This window comes from Marmota flaviventris, chromosome 7, assembly GCF_047511675.1.
Source record: "Marmota flaviventris isolate mMarFla1 chromosome 7, mMarFla1.hap1, whole genome shotgun sequence".
Classification (NCBI taxonomy): Eukaryota; Metazoa; Chordata; class Mammalia; order Rodentia; family Sciuridae; genus Marmota; species Marmota flaviventris.
The window spans coordinates 57,954,240-57,972,708 of record NC_092504.1 but is presented as its reverse complement, the minus strand read 5'-3'; the positions used below and the strand labels follow the sequence as shown (position 1 = coordinate 57,972,708).

Below are 18,469 nucleotides of genomic sequence, written 5' to 3'. Positions count from 1 at the left end.
ATGAGTTTGGGGCTTTTTACAACTTCTTTCCTGACTGTCCAATACATGCTACTTCTTTCTCCAATAATTAAACCACCCTCGTTGTAAACTATAAAACTCAAACCTCTTCTGTAACTGGCGGCCATTTTTCTATGCAGAAAATGAACCCCTCCAGTGCCTCACTGATTGATCCACTAGGGAATAAAGGAAGGTTTGATGACCCCCTTTGAGGGCTGCTTCCATCCCTGTGATTTGTGTTTTCATAATGGTGCTAAAATTGTGTTGGTTATTGTTGCTTACACACAGTATGAAACCAAGTCTATAAAAATAAAAAAAAAATTCAAACAACTAATATGATTATAAATGACTAAGTATGTAAGCTCCTAGATGAAAGTATGGTATAAGTAATTACCTCCAGGAACAGGGAAAAGAGGCCCGGTATTGGGTATAACATCTCAACTTCTTTACAAGAAACTGTAAAGACTCTTGTACTTCATCAGTTCAGTACAGTTAATCACTCCTATTCATGCCTTCCTCCAGATCACCCAACCCCTTCTTCCAATAATGCTTCTCCAAATTTCTTACACATTTCATGTATTGTCATCCTAAACTGTCTCAAATTTCTCCAAGAATGACTTTCTTTTTAAATTTAATTAGCCACCTTTAAAGTTATCTCCATCTTTTTTGTCCCTCACTAGTTCTCAGAGAGTCCCAATAGTGAGGAGGAGCCAGACTGTAAATGCCCTATCCCTGCCACAGGTGTTATTTTTTCATAATGTTAAAAGGCTATTTTTGAATGTTTATAACCCATAACTCGGATGAGAATTAACATTTCTTTTCATGAAGTAGCCTCTAAGGAACTAGAAGGCCTCTGCTGAAGTGGGGTGAGAGACAGAAAATTGAAACTTTCACAGATCCACAAATTTTTCAGGATGGAAACACACTTTTGGAAAATAACAGTCCTGGACCACAATATTCGATTCTTTTCATTTTTTATTAATTTCAACATAGAGCAAAGAGGTCAAACGTTTGAAAAGAGCTGTGTTTCTTAGAGTGTTGATTTTACACCAACAGAAAAGACAAACAGATGGATAAAGATTTAGTCTCTTTCTCTTCTTCTCTGGTCAGGCTGAAAAACAAAAGGAGAAAAATAGAAGAGCTGTTTGTGAAAGGTCATATATTTTTCCAATCTGCTACAACTAATGCTAAATTGCTTCGATTGTCTTTCTACAATTTCCACCAGCAGAAACAATTTAAACCTTCCAAAGCTTAGCTGGGTTTCCCTTCTGCTGGACAAGGGCACAGGACACACCAATATGTTGTGAAGTTCCCTCTTCTTCAATGGTTCCGCCAGACTCAAGTCAGAGGCCTCTATCACCACTCCTCAGGGCTATCTAGCACCTACTCTTACCTAAGTCATACCTAAACAAAAAATACCTGCTCAAATTTGGAACCCTAGGAAGAAATTTATTCCACTTAGGACTGAAACACATCACATTTGGGAATGACCAAATTTTGGGAGATACAAATTTGCTATTCTTTGGATGCACAAGTAGGTATTATTATATGGTTAAACAACCTGGTTTTACCAATACTTTTTTTTCAGTGCTGTTCTATTTTTTAAATACTGCTGCAAAATATTACACCCAGAGAAAAAAAGTAAAACATGTTTATGCTTAGATATATATGTTTTAAAGTGGGTGTTTTGTCATAAGAAGAGAAATTCTATTAAACTTAATATGTTGACATATTGGAAATTTAGTAGCACATTATTCATTCTATAGCACAAGTTCATACAGAATACATCCCTCATTGAATTATATTTAGGTTGAACCGTGTGAAACCACTGATATTCATTGATATTTTTGATCTGCAAAAATGTTCTTTCATATGGTTCTAACACCTAGAGTCTCTGCTGGTGAGGCATCACTAGGATGACTGTGTACACAGTCACATACGTCAGAAGAGGACAACGGTTAACTCAACACTTTCTGGAATTTTGACTCCACCTCTTACTATCTTGGTTGTCCCTTAGATAGATAAATTATGTAACCTATCCTTTTATCTATGTGTCCATTTATTCATCTACAAAATGGGAATAACAAGAATACCCAACTCAGACATTGTTTTGATAATTATATAAGTTAATATATATAGAGCTAAGAGTATTGATTGGTGTTTGTCTATATGGCTCTTAACAAATGTTTAGTCATCTTTGCTTTTTTAATAATAATGATTATAATTACTTTTTTTAATAACATAAAGCATATAGTTACCTGAGATCCTTGTGATTGTAATGTTTTTTATGCTAAGGCAGCTTGAGTTGCAGCGACAAATTTGGGGCCCTGAATACAAAGAAATGTCAGATGTTGGGAAAATATTAGCATTAGCATAGAATACAAAAAATAGCAGGTTATACAAAAAAAAAAAAAATAGGTGATATACAGTGATTGTACCTGCATCACCCCCTTTAATTCACATTAAACTACCAGGATCTCTATAGGGAAGTTCACCAACAATCACCCTCCCCAAGAAAATAAAAATATATATCTATTGTCAGGGTATAGGGGTGACTATTAAATGATTTAGATATTTAAATGTCCATTCCCACCTGAACTAACTTATAAAATTCAGTCAAATGAGAAGATAGCAATTTGGGGGAAAATGTTTAAATTAATGCTTTGCTTTACTGACCAAAACATTTTAGGCCTTATAAATATGTCTATCTATTCATACCAATTACAAATTTGGAACAGAAGAGAAAATTTAATAGTATGCCACAGTGCAGCAGGAGATAAAACCAAGAACAACTAAACTCATTTTGTAAGACAATTGTTCATAGAATAAGATCTTTGCTCCACGCATCTTTCAAAACCTAAATCCCTAACCTCTGACCTGACAAAATGCACAAAAATGAAAGTTGGAAATATTAAAATGAAAGCAGCTCCAGCACCTCCTCGGAGAAGCAGGCCTCCTTGTCGTCAGCCTTGCAGCACTTTTCTAGAAAAGCTACGAAATCCCCCATCACAGTTTTCAGTTGATCCATTGTTGCTGTGGGCTTGTGTTTCACCAGCTCAGCAAGTGCTCTGCATTTGAACAGAAAATGAAAGACACAGCAAGAACAACTTAAGAATATAAGAAATATGAAGGATATAAGAATGGCACTTAACATTATAAACCTTGCAGGGCACTGTGGCACACACCTGTAATCCCAGCAGCTCAGGAGGTTGAGGCAGGAGGATCACAAAATTAAAGCCAGCCTCACCAACTTGTGGGAGGCACTTACCAACTCAGCGAGACCATGTCTCTAAATAAAACATAAAATAGAGCTGGGGATGTGGCTCAGTGGCTAAGCACCCCTGGTTCAATCCTCAGTACCAAAACAAACAAAAGATTATAAATCTTGGAGCCAGGCAGTTTGGGGCTTGAGGCCAGGCATGCCACTCTAATTTTAAATCCACTTCATAGGGCTGGTGGGAGAATCAAATAAGATAATCAGTGCAAATCACTCAGTGTTTTAGAATTTCAGCAGATCTCCAGAAAGTGTATGTTGTGGCATTTGGATATGGTTCAGATTTTATAAGCTATGCCACATTGACTTTTATAGATATTGAAGGGTTTAAAATAACATCTAAATTTTTAAGACATTAAACATCATTGAAAAATCTTCTTCTCTAAGAATCTTTAAAGTTCATCTTTGAAATTTTCCCTATTCAAAGTTAATTATGGGGAGATTATACGGGTTAAGATTTCAAGCAAGTGGGAGGTGGTGTTTCCCTTTCATTGACATCTGAAAAGACAACAGAAGACACAGAGTGTGTTATGTGGGAATAATAAGTTTTGAAATATTATTTATAAGTATGGATCATGATTACAGGCCACCAGAGATGACAGCAATTTTCTGATACTAAAGTTCATGCTATGGTCAGCTTTTGTAATAGCATTGAGAAGTTAAGCCTCAAAACTCACATTTCTAGATGTTGACTGTTCAATTGCCATTCTCAAAAGTCACATCACAGGCTTTTCTCTCACCTATGGGGTCACTCTAGAACAAACTTAAAGTACCATTCATTCCTAGAAATAAATTCCCCTATGATTTCTACAACTAATTTGCCTCTGGATACAAATTCATCAGTTAAATATTCAGCCTTTTCTCATGGACCTGGCCTATGATCTTATTCTACTGGGGTGTTCATCCACAATATCACTATGAATAGTTTGCAGATAAGAGTCTAATAATATAGTTTTTGCCCCCTAAGGGAAAAAAGCCATTCATTTTATTCTTGACAATTTATCAACTTAAAAAGGCCAATACTTAAGTACATTACTCTAAGAAGTATAATCAGTACATGAGACAGTTTGCTCCTTTCAATCAATATTCTCTTCATCAAGACTATAAACATTGGATAATGAAATACTGCTCACGTTTGTTTCTTGATTTGTTGCTCAGTCTCTGGAAGTGTGCATATATCTGCATGGAAGGTGAATGTGTCAGCATGGAATTCTTTGGGAACATATGTGTCATCAACTGATAGAGCAGAAAAGCATGCCCGCTTGTTCACAAAGGACTCAGAGCAGCATTTGGTGATTCTCTCACTCACTGGATTCTTCTCATGCATCACACACACTGTGTTCAGGATTGCAGTCAGCTGAAGAATAGGGAGGAGAGCAGAAATTCAAAAGAGGCAAAATTGAAATTGTCCACGAACACTCCTTTTCCCACGCACCCAAAGTTGTGACATATTAAACTAGTAACAATAAATCCAAAGTTGACTGAGGCAACAAATGACTATCTTTGAAACTAAGCATAAGGGACTCTTTAACATGACTCTTTTACAAGTAAGTCTAGATGTCTCAATATTCTTAATACTTGAGAAAATAATTCATGAAAATAATTGGAGGTGATATATCCTGACACATGTGTTAGAATAGGAAAGAAGTAGTCTTATACTGGTACATGAAACAGAGACACCTAAAAGTAAAAGTTTAGGAAATGCCAAAACACTGAAAACTCGTGGATCCTTTTAAAAAACAAGTTATAACTTTCATATTTTAACTAAATTCTAAGTTTTATAGTCGGGATATAGGTGATCAAGTTCTAACTGCTACTACCATGCACATACACAGATAAACCCCTGTTAGTCATGTACACACGTTAGTCCACTCCTGCCTCTAAAAGTTACTTTTGTCAATTTCATAAGATGAGAATTCAGTATTAAAATTATTATATTTTAAAAGACTCACATAGTCTTCAACACAGGGCAGTCTGTGTGATTCAGAAAGCTTACAGCACTTGGTGCCCACTCTTCCTAAGTTTCTTGATGCCTCCACAAGAGTTGGAGTTGACACCTGGGGTGCTTTCTGAGTGTAACGGATTAGAAGTCTGTATGAAAAATAAAAAATAAAAAAAAGGGCCATGTGTGTTTAGCCAACCAAGAAACTGTCTTTTTCTAATATAGTAGATCAAGCAGAGGAAAATCCATCCAAAATTAACTAATATGTCCTAAATAGCCATATAGCCATTCATCAAATTATGTTTGTCTATGTCAAGCACAGTGGTACAGGCCTCTAATCCCAGCTGCTCAGGAAGCTCAGGCAAGAAGATTACTTCAGTAATTTAGTGAGGGCCTAAGCAACTTAGCAAGACTCTATCTAAAAAAAAAAAAAAAAAAAAAATTAAAGTAGTAGGGTTGTAACTCAGTAGTAAAACTCCTGTGTTCATCCCCAGTACCGGCCAACAAAAAATATCTTCATATTCAGGGTGATGGCTGAGTGTGTCAGATTTGTCCTGACCAATCATTAAACATGGCTTTGAATACCACCTGTACCACATAATAATGTTAGGACGTTTATCTACCTTATTATAATCCAGTGACAATAATATACTTAATAATCATTGCATTATTAATATAATTAATAATCATTGCATCTTTGTTTCATTAAATTCTATTGAGAATGTATATAAATCAGGACTATGATAAATTTAAAATATGTGGGTGAAAAATGGGAGGAAATATCCCTGCCTCAATAGGAATGATGCAAGGATTAAACTGAAAGTGACATTGACAAGGCAATGAACCAGGCATGTTATCCAGCATGTAAGAATCACTTATAAAGAATCCCAATCGCCATGTAAAGTCAACGTATGACTGTAATCTACTCAATGGAAGAATCTATATATTATTCACTATTGTTAGCCCTGAGCTATGTATATAAAAGAGTGCTAACTATGTATATAAACTGCACAATAAATTCCTACCATGTGTCCCTTCTTCTTTCTTGACTTTTCCTCCATACATAAATGGGGACTTTACTTCAGCATGCATTTTTATCTCTATCTCTTCTAGGGAGGGAAATCCCACAGGAAAACAAGGTCATGACAATCAAAGTCTAATGTATCTTCTGAACATCCACTCTTCCCACCAATAGACCAATAGGAATGCAATTTCCCATATTATCTAAGTCCATATCTTTGTCATGTTTTTGTGTTCAGCTTTTATATTACTTCTTGAACTACTGCTATTCAAGGCCTACTACTTCCTGCTCTGTAAAATGCTGCTAGGGTTCATTTACTCACAAACTATCCCTTAACCTCCAAGGAACATCTCCAGTTGATAAGCCAACATTTGGCACTAATCCTCCCAGACTACATACTCCCAGTCTCAAAAGACCATTTTTTAAAACTGTACATAAATAGAGGCCTCTGCGTCCCATCGACTATATTTTCTCTACTCTCCAGACTTTCTTGATAAAGAGAGTTTAGAAATATATGTGTATCTTTTCTATTAAAAGTCATATGCTAGGCAGCCTATATATGAAGTATTAAATAATAGCAAGTTGGTCAAGGAAAAAAAAATCAGTGAATAAACAAAACTACTTACGCATTTTGGAATTTATATTCCCCAAGTTGCTCATAGAGATCACAGTTTTGCTTGACTATATTCTGAGGCTCAGTCACAAGAGGCTCAAATTCCTCAAACTGAAACATAAAAGAATCCATTTATAGTATCTTTCTGAGGACCAGATACCGGTAACTTTTTACCCCTTCCTTCTTTCTTCCCAAAACCACATGAGTAGATGTTCAGTGCCACATCTGTCACATCACATCAAATTGTTTCTCTTATTTGACAAGACTGTATAGTGAATGTAGTTAAGAATCTTTAGTCTCTGGAGTTCAGTGGCTGGCGTTGGAGCCAGGCCACTTGACTCATTTTCCCGTGATGCAGCTTTACTTACCAGTTCTGAGATTCAGAATCCTCATCTTCACAATAGAGGTAAAAATAGTGCTCACCACCCAGAATTACGCTGGGAATTGACTAAGCTAATGAAATTAAAATAGCACCTAGTACATAGTAAAAGGTCAATAAATGTTGGTCCTGAGTATTATTATTATTATTATTATTATTATTATTACTACTACTACTATTATTATTAGGCCATCTCTCCAGTTGGATCCTCAGCTCTCTGAGGAATGTTGCCCTCAGCATCAGTTGCAGGACGGTGCCTGGCATACAGCAGCTTCTTGGTAGAGGAAAGAAAGTCTTTCTCTGATTCTATAACAGTTTGGAAACCTTTAATATATACTAGTAGGCACCCTAAAATCCTCCAGAACAGGTGTATTCTAACTTATCATCTTGTAAAACATTTCTTAAACCTTCTCAAAAAGATTTTAAAACATTCTAAAGAAATAAAGTTTCATCACCTCCCTTAAGATATTATCTCCAGTGCTTGATATAATCTTGTGTCAGGTTAACCTTCTTTATATATAAGTTAAATCTCTTTTAATTGACATTTAAATTTACCTGACTTTATTTGGTTCTCAGGAATATGGAAAACAGAAATGATGGCCAATATTTTGTAAAATTAAAGATTACTATCTTCATATCTTTCTTTTCTAGACAAACTGTTCTAAAATTTATTAACCATTCTATATAAGGCTATTTTTCCCTAAGATGTTTAAGAGCACAGAATTGAATTCATCTCAAGAAAATATTTAAATTATACTATGTCTCTTTCAGTCTTGTATTGTTTTTCTTTCTCATTATTAGAATCAGCAAAGAGCTGTATTCTTCTTTTCCTGCAGGACACCTACCACATTGCCATAGCATGCGGGAGGATCAGCTTCAGCACAGCACTTCTCCAGTTTGGCTTCATATGCCTTGGCAATTCTCAGCAGCAAAAGGGAACCATACTCAGGGTGCCTTCTTGAATATTCATACAAAAACCTAAATAAGAGAAATATAGATTTAATTATACCAACGAGCAAGAATGTGTACATAAATAACTCCAAGTGTAACTAAAATTCCCAAGGTCTGAATTTGACTAAACCCCATGTAGTGAAGTTTATTGGCAAAGGACTTGGGGTTCTTCCTGTGCTCAATTTCTGGTTCTGCCATTTATTTTACTCTATTACATTAGGCAACTTATAAAGACTAAAGAGTCTTAGTTTCCTCCTCTGTAGATTGGGAATGATAATAATACTCATCTCATATATTGGGTTATGAGAAATACATGACACAATGTGTGCAAAACATATATTGCCTGACACATCTTAAATATGTCATGAATTGTACCTGTTATTTTTATGTATGTGTAATTTTATTTGGATTACATCTAAAAAGCATTTCACTAGACAGAGATATATTCTGAATTTTTTCCTCTTCATATGATAGAAATCTTATACAACACATCATTTTATTAAATATTATTTAATGCAGAAAAAATTACTGTAATCCAACTATAAAAAATGTAAAGCTGGTCATTATTCTTGTTGATCATATATAATCATTTGTTATTTAGCTGCCTTATCATACTACTGAGCTTTTGGTCTTTTCATTCAGATACGAAACACCTATTGTCAAATTCTATGCTTTTTCTATACATATTTGATGCCAACATACAGATGGATCGATAGGCAATATATGTTCACATATATTTTATATATTTAAAAAATACCTGTTTAATAATAATTAAGCAAATGAATGTTATATACATAATTTGTATACATACAGATATTTCTAGAGATATTCCCAGAGATATCCTAAGGATTAACAAACATTGAGCTTTTACCATGAATATATACTGAATGGCAATATTTGAAATTAATTAATTGTTTTAACCTTTAAAGACTGGAAGACAATGGGTTGAAAAAGCATCCTGGGCAACATGGAAACTGTAGTAACTCCAAAGGAAACCCTAGCATATCTTCCTAGATCATGATCTTGCTAAATCAAGCACTATGAAAGGGTAATTCCTTATCTAACTTACGTGCCCAAGAAGATATCTTTTGCCTCAGCATAGTTTTTGCAAACATCTTTATCCTCAGCATAATCAGCTGTTAGTGCTGGTAAGTCAGTAGGCTTGTCATCTTCCAGCTCAGCGAGGCAGTGACTTTTTTCCAAAGGGGGCTTAGCACAACATTCCCCCACTTTCTTGGAGATTGTGTCTTGATTATCACAAATGTAATTGGAAAGGGTTACCTGTGAGGAGGTCAACAATTGTTCAACATAAATTGGCATTGCTACACTTTCTCTCCAGACCATTGTGATGTTGCAGAACAGGTTCACTATATTCCAAGGCTGTTCATTCACAACCAATGTGGCTTCAATGAACACATATCCTCAGTCAGTGCTTCTGAGCCTGGAGCCTCGTAACTACTAAAACATATGCACTTGATCACAAAAGACAAGGTAGGAACCAGTTGTCATTTATTTGTTTATTATAATTAATTAATCTCAGCTACTTATTAATTTCATATTTCCACTGTTGAGGAACTTAAGTTTTTAAATTGAAATCTCATGCTATTTTTTTTCAAATTTGCCCTCAAATTAAATGCAGGAATTTTGAAACCAAATAACTAAGTAAAGATTTTAACAAATGAATCAAGATCACAGTCATGGGTCTTGTTTATATGTGTGTGTGTGTGTGTGTGTGTGTGTATGTGTATATATATCTTAAATTTCCAGGAAGTGTCATGATAGCTCAGGATTCTGATATATGGTCATTATTTTTGATCTTTGAAAAAAGGGAGACAATACTACAAATTTGGGGAAAGAGATTATATTTGGGAAAACACTTAATGAAAGGAGACAACATAGAGGGGGGAAAATGCTTCATTTCCAAAGGTCTCTTGAGATAATAGCCCTTCTTCAAACCCACTTTTCCCCAAAAAATATCTTAGCACTGACTTGCAGCTGTCCTCATTCAGTTTCAGCCTAGATTCTCAGAGTACGACTTAAAGAGGTTACAAATGGGTGAAAAACTTTTTCAGGTGATTTAGTAACTGACAATTGTCCTAGTTATTCTAAGCACATTTATTCTACCAACTTAAGCATGTAAGCTACAAAAGGAAAATTAATGGCTCTTTACCCTGTCATGTACATCTTCAAGCAGATCACCATCACAGGATTCCTTGTTGATTTTTGTAATATCTGTTGCCATCTTGGTAATTTCTGTAAATTCAGCGTGGGTATATTGCCGGCTTAGACGAGCTACTAACCTTTAAAAAAAATCCCCCCATCAATACATTATAATCAGGCAATAACTGATGTGAAATTCCTATGAAAACTCCACTTATAACAAAGAATTCAAGACTAACACATAGAATTATTTTTTTAAGTCATTGGTTATTTTAATGTTAGAGCTGAACCAAATGGTCACCTTTTTGCCTATTTTCTTAAAATTATCCATTGTATAAGTGTGTGATGGATGGAAAGTTGATGATTCATAAAATCAGCAATCAAAGAGGAATGCTGAAAGGGGAAACAGTGTGAGGAGCATCAAGTATAGAGCCCTGATCTGTCTTCCTAAGGTGACTTCATATCTTCTTAGCAGTAAAAACCTAGGCAAGTTACTTAACTTCTCTGAACTTTAGCCTTCTCAGTGTCACAACATCATGCTAAATGGAAGGACTATTTTGAAGAATAAATTATATAATGCATGTGAAAATATTTTATAATCTGGGAAGTATCACACAAACTCCATTTCTTTTTTTCATTCATTTTTTCCTTCCTGCCTGACTACTAAAGTTCTTCAAGAAAATTAATTTCATAACATCTACATAATGAGGGAGTTTTTATTAAGCATACTTTTGCTAAGAAATTGATCCAGCACAGCCTCTAAATTCTATGACAGGATATAAAAGGCTAATGTCATCATTCTTTCCAAAATCATTTTAGGACTATCTAAATGCTGTAAGAAGACTTCTTTCTCAGAACCAGTCATTGCCTGCATAAAGTGTATTTTTTTAAGTTAGAGATATTTTGTTTATCAATTTTGTTGGGTTTTATGGTTTTGATGGTAGGAATGATAGGCAAAGATAATTCATTTGAGAGTCTCTAGAGAGCATGCATAATAGCTACTATTTTAATTTTAACTCCTATTAATTATATTGATTCATTGTTGACTGACAGATGAGGGATTGGAAGGGCAGGTAATATATTTCTTAGTTCAGATACTGAAGAATGTTCACAGAATCAACTAAATACTATACAAACAGAGACCCAGGCAAAAACATGAGATTGAGAATAGAGTTGGAGCTATGTGAAAACTTCAAGTAGTAACTGTGGCTTAATTGGTGACTGAATTTAATTATCGGGACATAACAAGAGGAGTAGACACCTTCAGGTCATTGTAGGAAAGAATAAAATTAGATAAAAGATACTGACTAGAGCTCTGTAAAAGAAATAGATGATTAGTGTAAGATTCCTATTCTACATAAACAAACAGAATTTATATGACTTCTTTTTAGGACAAAAATGATTTTGTATTTCAAATTCTTTAACAACTTAGAAAAATAAGACAAACAATGTCAACTTCTTACTCATTTTCTGAATTTCAACTCTATTAACTCTCTACCTTTTAAATAACAACGACAACAAAATATATCTGTATGGATTGGGAGAAATTACACATAAATATATGCTTTTGTCAACGGAACCATTATCATTTTTACATTTTTATAAAGATACAAGTTGTGTTAAAAAATATTTACCATGCTTTGAAAGCTCTTTCACCGAATTTCTCAAAAATGCTACACTTGAGTCTATCTTTGGCAGAATAAAACTTTATTTTCTTCTTCAAATTCTCAATCTACAGAAAGAAAGCAAATTGAAAAAAAATAGAGAGAAAATAAAACTTCTGTACAAAATACCACTTCATAAGCCCAAATGAGACTATGCCACATTCCTTCTACATTCCCAAGTACTCCCTTTGGGAAATAATTATTTTACCATGTAAGAGGAAAAATTAGTCTGGTAAAAACAGAGGACTCTATGTAATTAAAACCAGCATGGACACATTGCCAAAGAAAAGGCTTCTGAAAAAAAGTGTACACTAATTCCCAGGTACATATTATTTAGCTGAGTTCTTAATTTTGTTTATAATCCATGTAAGTTCCTCCTCTACAACATCAACAAACTCCCCAGAGAACAGAATGAGACACACAATAAATACTTAGGAAAGGAATAAATGAGCTCTTGATTCTAGTTGTAGTAATATTCTCGACTTTGAATTCTCTCTCCAACAAAAAGTCTCTTAGGAAAAAAAAAAAAAAAACCACTGTGGGCCCTTGCTGTGGATTTGACAAACACTTCATTATAGAGATCCTCAGAATAGAGAGGGGCAGGACATTTAACTACATGCACAGTGATTCCCTCCATCAGATCAGCAATGGTAAAGCTCAGAAGGAGGATGGAAGCCTAGGAGAAGCCTTCAAAGAGAATAAAACTTCTTGGGGGAACACAAGAGTAAGGAAGGCTGTTGGGAACGTGTAGGGAACTTTCCTCAGGCGATTAAGCTTTTCTAAATCTAGCCACAAGATGTTCAAAATCTGAGGTTGCACTATGAACTGGTTCTTTGGGGGGGAGTACCTTTGGTGTCAGGCATTCTCCTTTATCAGCAGCTTGACAGCATTCTGTCAGATAGCTTTTATACTTTTCAGCCAAGTAAATGAGTCCTGCGCCACCGAGGTAAGGATTTCTTCTGGCAGCTTCATATAAAAAACTATTAAAAAAAAAGATAACAAGAAATCATTTTTCCATACCACATAACATTACAAAAACAATTACAATCAACATTCTTCCAAGAGCTTCCAAAAACCCAAAGACATGTCATTTACCATTAAAGCTTAATGTTTGCCTCATTGTCTTGTCTTAGTCATTCTTTAAATCATTGAAAAGAGAGGTTGAATTTGTGAAGTTTGTGTGTGTGAATCACATATATATGGTCAAATGGAGTGATCTAATATTGCTGACTAAAATGAAATCAATTCTGAGAATAACTATGTTTTCTCAGAATCTTATCAAACATGCATGTTTCAATGTTTCATATGGATCATATCCTGTTTCAAGATCAAAGAACTTTGATCATATTTTTCGTTGTGTAGAATTTTGTGCTATGAAATATTATTCCTTTAAAACTCATCCTTAGAGCAAAACTTCCAAGTCAATGTTGGAAATGGTTTGTGGTGTGGTCTTTATTATAATGAGTATTGACTTATTCCTTAATTTTAAATTTTGAAACATAGATTACTTACTGTCCCAAAGCCTTTTGGTCACTTTCTTCAAAGGAGGTGCACAAAGCATCAGGATGTTTTACATCAAGTGGAGGGAGGTTAGGCATTTCTTCTTTGTGCTTTATGAAGCAATGGAATCTCTCAGCATCTTGTTTATCACAGCAGTCAGCCATAGCACCATAGGTATCACGAAGAGTGGCAATTGAGCATGTTTTCTCTCCAAAGATAGTGTCCTAAATGGAAGAGAACACTCTTCTTTTTTCTGGGCAGGACTTTATTGCCAAAAAACAGCATAAAAATTTAACATACTGTTAAAGCTTGGTGAAGAAATCATCTATATTGCACATATGTATGGTATATCATATGTTGAAACATCCCAGGGGACCCCATGAATATGTTTTATGTATGAGGTAGAACATAAATTTAAATATGAAAAAATTTTTAATGAAATACAAAATTCTAAACCTATCAAAAAAGGAAATTGTATAAGAAATTACTTCCCCCATTAAATAAATCCCCTTGATTTGGCTACCTCTGTGAAATTGTCATAACAATCAACTGCCACAATATTACTTATGATGAATAAAACTGAAGGACAAAAGAGAGTTGATAGCTCTAAGGAACATTACCTTTCTTTGCTTCTTACCCATCACTAGGGAACTAGCCTATAGTGCAGCAGGTGAATTCATCTTAGGGAGGAAATACTCAGATACTTTCTCATTTAATCTGCTTCTTTTTGAGAGACTCAACTTTTAAGTAGATACCATATACAAGTTGAGGAGTAACATAAATCTACTACATATTATTACTGCATTAAAATATAGAATTTTTTCATTCTAGAAATATTTCTCTCAAAGTATTTCACTCATTGAGTAAATCCTTTTTTTCCTCATTCATTGTTATAAGTAAATATAACCATATGGAAAATTCACTGGTCTAGACAGAATTTATTATTTTTTTAAATGCAATTTTAAAAATTCATATGTAGAACTAAAAAATTGGGGGAGTAAAATTACTTATTCTGAAACAATGAGATGCATCCAGAGAGAAACGAGAAGAGGAAAGGGTCCACTGACAATATGAACCTTGTCCCTAGAGAGGTATATATAGATTGAGTGGTGAAAGAAACACAGGCCTCTTATTTTGAAGATGTATTTGGAAATAGCAAATTATTCAAGTTCTTCAAAAGGATTTTTAAGTACATTTTTTTAATTTTATGAAAGACATTAATAACCCTAAAATTATGAATAAATAACTATAACTATTATTTCGCCCGTAGCATAGAAATCAGTTGGTGCTTTCTGGAAGTAAAAATCATGCTATTACCTCAAAGAGATATTAGACTCTTGTATTCAGTTGGGTATTATTTACATTATTTAGTCAAGGTATGGGAATAACTGAAGTGTCCATCAACGGATAATAATAAACGGATAAAGAAAATGTGGATGCATAAAGAAAATGTTGTATCTATATACAAGGGAATAGTATTCATCCTTTAAAAGAAGGACATTCTACAATTGGCACTAATGTAGATAATCTTTGATGACATTGTGCTAAGTGCAATAAACCAACCACAGACAGACAAAGATGGATGATTCCTTTAATATGAGGTATCTAAAATAGTCAAATTCACAGAATCAAAGAATAAAAAGATGGCTGCCAAGAGCTAGGAAAAGGAGGGAATGGGAGGTAACTAATCAAATGGCATAAAATTTCACTTAAGCAAGATGAATAAACTGTAACAATCATCACAAATAAAATATTTCAGACATAAACTTTTAAGAGGATAGAACTGTCAAGTGTTCTAACCCCAATAAAATAAAGTTAATAAATACACAAAGATACATTATAACTATTAGCCTCTATGAAAAGAAACCAAACTTCTTGAAAACAGATTGTTACAAATCACAAATTGCCATTTAAATACACAGTGAGTAAATCCTGTGATTTAAATTAAATCATGTGTGTTCTCAATGAAAAAATCTTGTTAAAACTGTGGGCATACCCACAATATCTGTGTCCCTGAATAAACAGTGAATGACTTATCAGTCCATATGAAACTTTTGAGTGTAGCTTACAAATTCAGTCACTTAATAATAATGTTTTAAAATAATCTTTCCTTTGAAATACTCATAATAAAGAAAAAGAAAGAATCCTCAAAATCAGAACTTACAAGTGGTTTGTTACAATCTGCCCCTGAAGCGTCAGCAGCACATGCTTTTGCCAAGTCAGTCACTTCAGCTGTAAATTTTGCAAGGTCATCATATGAGGTCTTTTGGAGATACTCAGAAAGGGTAACAAGAACCCTAAAACAAAAAACACAGAAACATGTAGCACAATAAAACTTTAACATAAAAGAGCTTGCTGTACTAGAGAGCAAATCACTTATGTGTCTATAATCTATGTCTCTATATCTTTCTTATAATTAACCAGAAAGCCTATTCATATGAGGTATTATCTGAGACCTAATCAGGCACATGTGGCTTCCTACATAGGGAGGATAGTATTTCAGCCATGTCCTAAAGTGTATGGGTTCATGTCAGTAGAGACACATACATAGGGCAAACTAAAAACTGTATAACAAATAGATTTAATTGTCAATGCTGGGCTTTGCATAAATCCTTTGAGTTATTTAAAATGAAAAAAAAAACATACCTCATTTAATTGGGCTGTAGGATTGTAATGACCTTTAAAAAACAGGCTATTTTCTAAATTTTTATTAGATTAAAAAATATTAAAATGTTTCCAAGAAACCCCAGAACAATTTGGTATGTAAAGGGAAGTGAGTAAGTGAGCTCAAATGAACCATGTACTAGTCTTCCCATCATTGTTCCAGAGTTTCTGGGTAGTGTGAGAAGTCCAGATTTTAACTGTTCAATACAGTGGCCATTAAACACATGTGACTATATTTTTAAATTATTTAAATTTAACTAAAATTCTATTTAAGTTTAAATCAATTAAAATTTACATACTTAAATGCAATTTAACTAAACTTTAATACAATTTTGACATTTTATTCCTCCATTACACTTGCCATATTTAAAGTACTCAACAGCCACGTGTGACCAGTGGCTACCATATTAGACAGTTACAGAATATTTCCATCAGTGCTGAAAATTCTATGGGGCAGCAATGCTATGGAATCTGGACCCTGTTGATAGGAGAATATAACACCTTTAGTGTATTAACCAACGCTAATCAGAAACATTAAATTTGACTCTTCCATATTTTAACTTACAGGGCTTTGAAATGTTGCTCTCCCAATTCTTTAAACCGATCAATAATCTCACTATTGCCTAGGGGAAAGGAGAGAGAAAAAAAACACAATATGTGTTTAAATATTAAAGGAAACAATGAATTAGATTCTACCATTTCTTTTCATTGAACTTAGGTCATTCATTGCTTCAAAATATTGGATTCTGATTTTTGCAGAAAGTCTTAGGATGATGAAGTATATATTCTTTATTTACAGAAGAATTATTCAATCAGTAAGAATATTATTTTAAATATCATTAAATATTAATAAATTTATTTTCTAACGTGGGTAAGATCTAATGCTCTTATAGTGCCTATGAACAGCAACTGAGAAGAAAATCTAAAAGTAAATACAAATGGAAATCCTACTTATATTATTAATAATACAAGAGTTTTTCTGTTCTACATAGAGCAAGGTCCATTAGGTAGGCCTTGGAGATAGTGGTGAATCCTATCTTCTTCTCTGTTCTATGAAGTTTAAGTCACTCTGCCTGGCATTTCTTTATAGAGAAAAGAAATTACTTCCACTAAGTAATTCTCACCGTGTTGTTTCTACTTAAGATACTTGAACCATATTAATTAAATAACCACATAAGCATTCACAAAAACAAAAGAACATCACATTCTAGATATAAATGCTAAAAGGAAACTTAATTCATTATTCAGGGCTTACTAAAACTTTTCGTAGGGAAAAAAAGTTGTACAAAGGAAAAACAGAATTCTTACCTGCTTCTCTACGAAACACACCCCTGGAATAAGCAGAGCTGAAGAGAAAGAGAAGGGAAATAAAGGTTACCCACTTCATTGTGCCAAAGGCTTGTGGGATTGATAGAAAAGGTAGGATGAATGCAGGGAAATTAGCCCTAATATACTTCTTTAACCAATAATTGTAGATTATTAACTAGACTCATCTTTGTATTTCATTGGCTCCCAACTGATTACAAAATCATAAGATTCTTGCCAAAAAAATTGTTTGACTAGATCCCTTGCATATGTTTGCCATCTGGAACTGTTTTCTCCACGACACTTTGTCAATTTATTAAAGTTATGTAAAACACCTTATCAAATTTTACATAACAGTTTAAACGATTTGTACCTATTATTCATTACCATGTTCTTTATCTGCTATTTCCCATTTGAACATTTTGGTTTGTGATGTTTGCAAAAATGCAATCAACCCAATGATTCTCCTTGGAAATAAGACATATTAAATAAGAGTTAAGATCCAAATTGCATCTACTACTATTAATTCCAAGTATGCTTTTTATCTAAAAGTAATGAAAAATTTATATGCAGAGACATCTTATAGGGCTTCTATTTCTTTTGAAACCATCTGGAAAAAAAAAGAGTCTTATTTTTGCCTCAAACACAAACTAGGAGAAAAGCATAGAAACAATAACAACTAAAATAGATATTAACAAGTTCAATGTTTCCATCCTAGCTATGGCCTAAATAACAAGCCTTAACTAAATAACTTAACTAAATAACTGAGTCAGTCAAAATGTCCCTGACACATACAGGTACAGAAAATAATAAAAATACTCAAGAGATACTTTATAATGAAAGAAATATATTTTCTATGACCTTACTTTAAATAGTTATGCACAGAAGAGCCTAGAATAGATGAGAGAGACAGAGGAGTTTTTATTGATTTGTTTCTGTTTTTGTCTTTGTTTCAGTGACTCAAAGGAGTTCTGAAAGGCAATACCAGCCTGGCCTTTC

General features: G+C 33.9%; 1 protein-coding gene across 1 annotated transcript; it reads right to left on the bottom strand.

Annotated features, from left to right (window-relative positions):
* Nucleotides 1-954: 954 nt before the first annotated feature.
* LOC114104664 (albumin-like) lies at nucleotides 955-17,552 on the bottom strand. Its single transcript, XM_027950880.2, has 15 exons — nucleotides 17,474-17,552; nucleotides 16,731-16,788; nucleotides 15,666-15,798; nucleotides 13,514-13,725; nucleotides 12,849-12,981; nucleotides 11,972-12,069; nucleotides 10,348-10,477; nucleotides 9,247-9,458; nucleotides 8,072-8,204; nucleotides 6,861-6,958; nucleotides 5,224-5,362; nucleotides 4,405-4,628; nucleotides 2,933-3,065; nucleotides 2,256-2,324; nucleotides 955-1,108 (listed from the first exon to the last, which is right to left on the bottom strand). The coding sequence occupies exons 1-14, from the start codon at nucleotides 17,550-17,552 to the stop codon at nucleotides 2,283-2,285; spliced, it is 1,824 nt and encodes a 607-aa protein (XP_027806681.2). The 3' UTR covers nucleotides 955-1,108; nucleotides 2,256-2,282.
* Nucleotides 17,553-18,469: the final 917 nt, after the last annotated feature.

Excerpts from the sequence above, each read along its gene's own strand:
- LOC114104664 (XM_027950880.2), bottom strand. The coding sequence starts at position 17,552 with ATGAAGTGGGTAACCTTTATTTCCCTTCTCTTTCTCTTCAGCTCTGCT. Across the intron at positions 9,459-10,347 it reads TTGAAGATGTACATGACAGG|GTAACCCTTTCCAATTACAT; the intron begins GTAAAGAGCCAT and ends ACCTCCTCACAG. Across the intron at positions 4,629-5,223 it reads TGCCCTGTGTTGAAGACTAT|CTGACTGCAATCCTGAACAC; the intron begins GTGAGTCTTTTA and ends CCTATTCTTCAG.